Source organism: Bison bison, unplaced genomic scaffold (assembly GCF_000754665.1).
Source record: "Bison bison bison isolate TAMUID 2011002044 unplaced genomic scaffold, Bison_UMD1.0 scf7180017864384, whole genome shotgun sequence".
In the NCBI taxonomy this organism is placed as follows: Eukaryota; Metazoa; Chordata; class Mammalia; order Artiodactyla; family Bovidae; genus Bison; species Bison bison.
In genome coordinates this window covers 8,592,583-8,601,458 of record NW_011494956.1, presented here as the reverse complement: position 1 = coordinate 8,601,458, position 8,876 = coordinate 8,592,583, and the positions used below count along the sequence as shown (strand labels likewise).

The window sequence follows — 8,876 nt, the reverse complement described above, 5'->3', positions numbered from 1 at the left end:
AAAATCACTGCAGATGGTGACTGCAGCCATGAAATTAAAAGACACTTACTCCTTGGAAGAAAAGCTATGACCAACCTAGATAGCATATTGAAAAGCAAAGACATTACTTTGCCAACAAAGGCCCGTCTAGTCAAGGCTATGGTTTTTCCAGTGGTCATGTATGGATGTGAGAGTTGGACTGTGAAGAAAGCTGAGCGCCGAAGAATTGATGCTTTTGAACTGTGGTGTTGGAGAAGACTCTTGAGAGTCCCTTGGACTGCAAGGAGGTCCAACCAGTCCATTCTAAAGGAGATCAGCCCTGGGATTTCTTTGGAAGGAATGATGCTAAAGCTGAAACTCCAGTCCTTTGGCCACCTCACGCGAAGAGTTGACTCACTGGAAAAGACTCTGATGCTGGGAGGAATTGGGGGCAGGAGGAAAAGGGGACGACAGAGGATGAGATGGCTGGATGGCATCACCGACTCAATGGATGTGAGTTTGAGTGAACTCTGGGAGATGGTGATGGACAGGCAGGCCTGGCATGCTGCGATTCATGGGGTTGCAAAGAGTCGGACACAACTGAGCGACTGAACTGAACTGAACCGTGTATGTACAACAGTATGGAATTCTTATCATACGTGCAGATTCATGTGTGTGAGCTCAGTTGCTGAGTGGTGTCCGACTCTTTGCAACCCCTATGGACTGTAGCCTGCTAGGGTCCTTGTCCACAGGGTATTCTTTAGGCAAGAATAATGGAGTGGGTTGCCATGCCCTCCTCCAGGGGATCTTTTCAACTCAGGGATCGAACCCAGGTTTCCTGCATTGCAGGCGGATTCTTTACCATCTGAGCCACTACGGAAACTTCATGTAACCACCCATAAGACTGGAATACAGGACTGTCACATCATTGCAAAGAAACTCCTTCACATTATCCCTTTATAGTCATACCCTATCCCCCAATGACCTGTTTTATGATAATTTCATCATTTCAAATATATTACATAAATGGAACCATATAAAACCTTCTAAGATTGACTTTTTCAGTCAAATGAACTTTTTCCCATCCTTTGTTTATATAAATAGTTCTTTTTATTGCTGAGTAGTATTCCATTATATGAATGTACTACAGGTTTTTTTTAATCCATTCACTCATTGAAAGATATCTGAATTTTTTTCCAGTTTGGAGTTATCACAAATAACTTGCTCTGGACAATAATATACAGGTTTTTGCCCACATTTATAGCCAGCTGTTTCAGTACCAATTGTTAAAAAGCTTTTCTTTACCTATTGAATAGCTCTGATGTCTTAACTGAAAATTTAACTGGACAAGTATAGATCTAGGTTGTTTGGCCTCTATTCTGTTTCACTGATCTATGTCTATTATGATGTAGGAAACATACTGCCTTGATTACTTTAGCCTAATGATAAATCATGAAATCAGATAATGAAAATCTTTCAGTTTTGTTCTTCTCACAGATTGTTTTGGCTACTCTGCTGCTGCTATGTCGCTTCAGTCATGTCCGACTCTGTGCGACCCCAGAGACGTCTGGCAGCCCACCAGGCTCCCCCGTCCCTGGGATTCTCCAGGCAAGAACACTGGAGTGGGTTGCCATTTCCTTCTCCAGTGCATGAAAGTGAAAAGTGAAAGTGAAGTCGCTCAGTCGTGTCTGACTCTCAGCGACCCCATGGACTGCAGCCTACCAGGCTCCTCCATCCATGGGATTTTCCAGGCAAGAGTACTGGAGTGGGGTGCCATTGCCTTTTCCGTTGGCTACTCTAGATACTTTGTAATTTCATCCAAACTTTAAAACTGGATTTTTGATAATCTATACAAACATTTGCTGCATTTTTGCTGAGATTATGTTGAGCCCAAAGATCAATATGCGAAGAGGTTATTTCTTATCAATATCAAATCTTCTATTCCTTGAACATGGTATATTCTTCCATTTATTCACGTCTCCATATCGCAACACTATTTGTAGTTTTCACTGTGCATGCTGTTAAATTTATAAATGTGTATTTTATATTTCTTAATGCTACTGAAAGTAAAAGTCTTTTTATTTAAAAAATTTATATTTTCCAATTTTTTGTTAGTATATATAAAAACAATTGAATTTTGTATAGATTTTATATTTTGTGACCTTGCTAAATTTACTTATTGTTAACAGTATCTTTTTGAAGATTCCTTAGAATTTTCTGTTTTTATAGCAATGTTATGTGCATATAAAAACAATTTTTCTTCTTCCTTTCTAATCTACATGCCTTTATTTCTTTCCCTTGACTTAATACAGTGGACTCCTAGTACAGTATTAGAGAGAACTGATTAGACTAAATATCCTTGTCTTAAACTTGATTTTATGAAGAAAACGTTCAAAATTTTACTATTAAGTATACTGTTAACAGTGCATACGTGTGTGCTAAATCACTTCAGTTGTGTCAGACTCTTTGTGACCCTATGGACTGTAGTCCATCAGGTTCCTCTCTCCATGGGTTTTTTAAACATGCACTTTATTTGGTTTTGACTTCCCTGGTGGGTCAGACAGTAGTAAAAGCGTCTGCCTACAATGAGGGAGACCAGGGTTTGATCCCTGGGTCGCGAAGATTTCCTGGGAAAGGAAATACTCTTGCCTGGAAAATCCCATGGACGGAGGAGCCTGGTAGGCTACAGTCCATGGGGTCACAAAGAGTTGGACACGACTGAGCGACTTCACATATTTGGTTGAGGAAGTTCCCTCTTATTTCTAGTAGTTAAGCATTTCTATTAAAATTGGATGTTGAATACTCAAACATGGTAAATCACATTGAAAACCAATATTATATTTCTAAAATAAATCTCATTTGGTTATGAGTATTATCCTTCTATATTATTGATCCCATCTGGCTTGACTGTGTTAAAAGTTTTCCATCTACTTTAGGAGGAATATTATCAAGTAATTTTCTTTTCTTATAGTATCATTGACTATTATGCTGGCTTAATATAATATATTGGGAAGTGATTATTCCTCTTCTATGTTCTCAAAGTTTGTATAAAATTTGTATTATTTCTTTCATGAATGCTTACTAGAATTCACAAATCAAGACATCTGAGCCTAGAATTTTTCTCTGAGACGATTTTAAATTATGAACTAAAATGTCTTTAAAAGATATAGGATTACTTAGATTTTTATGTTTTCTTTCCTGTCAGTTTTTCTGAATCATGTTTAAGGACCTGTGTTCATTTCATTTAGGCTGTTAAATTTGTTGGCATAAAATTGCTTACAATATGCCTTATCAATTTTAAAAATAACTATAGGATTTATAGGACACCTCTTCTTTCACTCTAAATTTATGTGTTCTCCCCTGGTGCTCTAGTTTTTTTAAGCCTTTTTTGATCTGTCTTCCTAGGATTTATCAATTTCATTAATCTTTCAAGAGGATCAACTTTTGGTTTCATTGATTTTTCTCTATTGTTTGTTCATTTTCCATGGATTTCTGCTCCTGTCTTTTTGTTCTCTTCATTCTGCTTAGTTTAGATTTAAATTGCTCTTGTTTTTCTAGCTTCTTATGGTAGGAAGTTTAATTTACTTCAAAATATTTTCTTGTTTAGTATAAGCACCTAGAGCCTTAAGTTTCTCTTTTAGGTCTTGCTTTAATTTTATCACACAGATTATGATATGTGTTCTCATTATCATTCAGATAAAACATTTCAAATATTCCTTTAAATTTCTTTAATATATGGATTATTTAGAAGTGTGTTATTTAATTTCAAAATTTTTATAAATTTTTGGAGATCTGTTGCTGATTTTTAACTTAATTCTATGTGGTCAGAGAACATTCACATTATGATTTCACCCTTTTAAATTTATTCAGACATTTTTATGCCTTACCAAATAATCTTGGTGAACAGTCTTTCACTTAAAAATGTGTATTCCTTAGTTGCTGGGTATACTGTACTACAAATATTAATGAGGTTAAGTAGGTTTATAGTGTTATTTAAGTCTTTGATCTTTGGTAATACTCTCTGTTCTGAAGCCTACTTGGTCTAATATTAGTAAAGCAATGCCAGCTTCCTTATAATTAGCATACACAGAAGTTTTGATGCACAGAACAAAGATGAGAGTAGTTAAAACTCATTAACACAAATGGTGATTAAAATCCATTGCTCATTCATTTATGTGAAGTAATCTCTAATTAAAATACAAGTGTATATATAACCATTTCATGCACTGACCTCATCAATAAAAGGTATTAGTACCACAGCTTCCCATTCCTGTTGTTTCCCATTTAGGTCAGTTTTAAAATCAGGTGGATAATATTCTATAATTGGCGAATCGTCACTGGTCATCAAATGCTGTGAAAACATAAAACAGTATAATAGAAATGTAAGAACTAATATCAATGTAACTTTTTGTTAATATATTTATAATATTTACCTATTACAATTTAAAATTTCTAAGCAAAGCAAAAGTAAATTTTCACATCTTAGGTATGTTACAGTATACTTATTATATTTTGATTTTCAAATATGAGACTTCTAATTTCACTGCCACTCATCACTTTCTCATTCCACTAAGCTAATTATATAGCCAAACTATCCTTACTCTGAATTTTATTATTTCTGTCTTCTATAGTCTTTTCACTCTACAAGGCTCATCTAAATTCTGTTTTTCCATTCAGATTTCAGTTCATTTCACACACTCCATTTTTAATCTTGGACAATTTATTTTCATGTCATAATCAAAGAGTCAGACACGACTGAGTGACTGAACTGAACTGAACATAATCAACTGATTTTATTAAGTTATATAACTGTCATCTAAGATAATTTAAAAAGAAAAAAAAAATCCTAAAATACAAGAATCTCTTTACCACCAACAGCAAAGATAGAAAGCCCAATAAGACATGTTTTTAGTTAGAGATTTTATAACAGAAGTAGATAAACCTAAAGATATCCTCTAGGAAATGAATATAGAAGATCATGACATAAAAAATTTTAAAGAAATAAAAGCATATTTCTCAGGGTAATATTCAAAATAAAATAATCAGTTGTCATGGGTACAGAAGAATCAAAACTTATGTGGCTACAAAAACCTGCATGGCTATATTAATCCAGAGTGGTTGAGTATCAATTCTTAATGTATTGAAGGTGGGAAAAAAAGCATCAAAGAAACTAAAGGAAGGAAGGCCATGGGCCAGGATCAAGGCCCATGAAGGCCCATGAAGTTAAGTTTCAGAAAGATTTAGAAGGAAGCTGGATACTGTTCAAGCAGTGAAGGTATGTGATATCTATACATTTATGTGTGTCTATTTCAATTCCTGGCACAGACCAGAGAATTAGAAGAACCAACTGATGCTCTAGAAGAACTAAACTGAAGTTTACCCTCAAAATCAGTTTAGTAGGCTTAGTGTAATTTTGGTGACCCAATCACCCCTGAAACAGCTTTCTCCTGGTATATGAAGTACGTTAATCTGAGAGAAGTTTTTTATTCCATAATTTGATAAATGAAATTCTTAAAATCCAAATATAAATGGAAGTAGCATTTTGTTGAGATAAACAACTTATTAGAATCATCCATATTCTATTAGGTAGAGGGTAAAAGAGAACAGAAACAAAATCTGTAATATCTGGACAGAGCAGATGGCTTTAGATTTTGCCAAGCTCAATTTACTTTCATCAGTGCAGAGACAAACTGGAGATGCGCTTAAAGATACTGAAAACAAAGAAGCTATGCTTTGAATGGTTTATGAAATGTGTTTGCATTTTTAAAACAAGTTAATTTTAAATCAAGGAATTACTTTTCAAGGGACTTGTTTAAAGAATACTATATTTGAAACTGAAAATAAATATATTTAGCTATTAAAGAAATTTGGTATGATATTTCTAGGTTTGGAGGAGGAACTCCTAAATATTAAAAAGAACACAAATATATTTAATTCTAAAACCCACCTGGTAGCATGCAGGAAGTAAATTTTTGCTAGCTGCTGGAAGTACAGCAAGAAGCTGTTCAAATGGCTTAAAAGGTTTTCCCAGTTCAAAATGGATTTTGAGTGTACTGATGTTGCGGATATCAGACAGGAAAGGTGCATAATGGTACGGATAAAACCTGTAAGACAAAACTGAGCTTTAAACAATTGACAAACTTTATGAAACAGATCAATAGTTAGTATATACTTCTCAATATTCTATTCTAACAGCTGTGCCTCTGTGCGTTACGTTCAGTCGTGTCCATACACAGCAATAATTCTAAAGAAAAAATCACTCACAATTATGCCACATGAATAGAAGAGATCAGCAATGTTGGAAAATGTAGATTTGATGACAACAAGTATTTTATTTCCTTAATTTTTAAAGTGGTTTATATTTCAAAAACTTAGATGTATGTAATTGAAGGGTATATATATTAATAACACATTTAAAATATAATTTATTATTTATATAAATAATACAATGACTCCAGTTTCAGAAGTATTGAGTGTGAATCTTCCAAACAATAGATCCTCAGAATGAACTAATGAGGCAGTCAGAAGACATTCAGTTACTTCATGTGGGCCTGAGCTTCTCTCATGAAGACACAGGGAAGTCTGAGCTCATATGGTTGTTACTAGTCAGCTCTAAGAATCATCAACTTTGAATTAGTATGTATATATATATATTGTGTTTGTGATAAGGATTAAACCATTTGTCAATCATGCACACTATTTGTTTTTAAAATCTTCCCATATTTAACATGAAGAAATATTTTTAGAAATTTCAAAATTTTTTAAAAAATTAAAAAAATTTCAATGTTCTTAATGTCTGACTAAAAATACCAAAATAAAAGCCAACAAAATATTTTTATATTCCACAATTATGGCATACTTCAAAAGAATGGGAAAGTTTAGGAGGCAGAATGGCATGTGGAACAATGGAAAATGTATAGACTTCGGAAATCAGATAGGCGTGTACTTGAATATTGGCGTGTGATACTGGAAAGGCTATTTAACCTCTCTGAGCCTCATCTGTCAAAAGCAGAAAACAATATTTACTTTAAACAGCTCTGAGGCCTATATGAGCACATGCTTTACAAGTGCTTGGCCTCAATGCCTGGTAATAGAATAGGTATAACTTACACTCACCTTCTTAAAAAATGGCAAATCAGGGATTATTTTGTCACTACAGTGTTCTTTAGAGATGCCCTGAGAATCTTGTTAGTTATTGCAGATATTTTTTAAAAGGCTATTAGTAAGTGAGATTCTATTAATAATTAATGCCACATTATTGTGCACTGGTATGTTTTGCTGCTGGTGCTTTAACACAGAGCCTAGAAGGTGCTCTGAAAACAAACAAAACAAGCTATCTCATCACTTAAAAGTGTCTATTTTTCCCTGTATCTATTTTTTACTTGTTTTCTATTTCAGTGGATGGTTTGGAAATGTAGATGGAACTTGCTGGAATAAAAAACATGAGATAAATAGAGAATTATTACTATTCCAGGAGAAGTAAATTCTTTTCTCCTTTCTTCATTACCCTTCCCAGTTTAACATTCATATAATCCATTCTTCATTACTCCTAACAGAAAAAATTTTCAAACACATAAAGATGTAGAGAAGAATAAACAATCCCACTTAACTATCACTCAGACCCAGTAACTGTCAAGACTTTGTGACACTTCATTCATTATGATAGAAAATTTTAAATCCTTAGATTAACAGAGAGCTTTTTATTATGGGCCATCTACTACAGCTGGAAGTATCTTTGTTATAAAAGGATCTTTTTAAAATATTACAATACTAAAAAAGATTCTTTTCACTTAAACTTGGCTGTATGTATTTTTTAAAAAATACTATTAATATCACAAATAAAAGTAAAAAGAAGAGATTATCAAATGAGCTTATAGTAGAATGAGCCATTATAAAATATAAAACTTTATTTTTGTTTTTATTCCCTCACCAGCTCCAGGACTGAACTCCATGATAGTAATAGTGCAAAATCCACTGTATTGCCTGAACATAACATGCAGCTTGATCAGCCAGAAAGTCACTGAAAATAGAAAAGAATATTTTCATTATAACATTATTTTCTGAAGACAGGCCATTGTGTTTAAAACATGGTATCTCCTAATATCACATTCTGTCTCACATGATTTAATCAATGAATAAGCCAAAAACTGCAATCAGAAAAAACTCTAAAGCATTATTAAAAAAAATTCTATCATGCCACATTAAAAATTTGCCTTATAGTTTTCCTAAACCAACTATCAGAATACTTAAACCTGCTGTACATACTTATTCAGTCAATGTACTATATCTTTGGTATCAAGTTTGAGGGTTTAATGAAGCTTTCTAAACAATGGCACTACCACTTTCTTACATATTCAGAGTGTGATAGAAGACAAAGATGGAAATCTTATTTGGGAGGATGCCTGAGTGAATCACAGAAGGAAATCAGGAAGATCTTAAAATCTGGTTATAGCAGCTAGAACATATTTTGAAAAGTGTTATATCCACTGAACAATATTCCCTTTAATGTCATTTTCTCAAAAAAACTAATATTTAAGGTAAAATAATCACACACACACACAGCAAAAAAAGAGCACCCTGGGGACTTCCCTGGTGGTACAGTGGCTGGGAGGCTGCCTGCCAACTAAGGGCACAAGAGATTGATACCTGGTCTGGGAAGATCAAGGCTATGGTTTTTCCAGTGGTCATGTATGGTTGTGAGAGTTGGACTATAAAGAAAGCTGAGCACTGAAGAATTGATGCTTTTGAACTGTGGTGTTGGAGAAGACTCTTGAGAGTCCCTTGGACTGCAAGAAGATCCAACCAGTCCATCCTAAAGGAAATCAGTCCTGGGTGTTCATTGGAAGGACTGATGTTGAAGCTGAAACTCCAATACTTTGGCCACCTGATGCGAAGAGCTGACTCATTGGAAAAGACCC

General features: G+C 34.1%; 1 protein-coding gene across 4 annotated transcripts in view; it reads right to left on the bottom strand.

The window, feature by feature from the left end:
* XRN1 (5'-3' exoribonuclease 1) overlaps nucleotides 1–8,876 on the bottom strand; it is a 112,708-nt gene that overhangs the window by 75,322 nt on the left and 28,510 nt on the right. For all 4 annotated transcript variants that reach the window (XM_010858157.1, XM_010858159.1, XM_010858158.1 and 1 more), the window contains exons 13-15: nucleotides 7,889–7,978; nucleotides 5,906–6,062; nucleotides 4,190–4,309 (exon numbers count right to left, since the gene is read on the bottom strand). In XM_010858157.1, coding sequence (XP_010856459.1) covers nucleotides 4,190–4,309; nucleotides 5,906–6,062; nucleotides 7,889–7,978 — 367 coding nt within the window. The remainder of the gene's footprint in view (nucleotides 1–4,189; nucleotides 4,310–5,905; nucleotides 6,063–7,888; nucleotides 7,979–8,876) is intronic.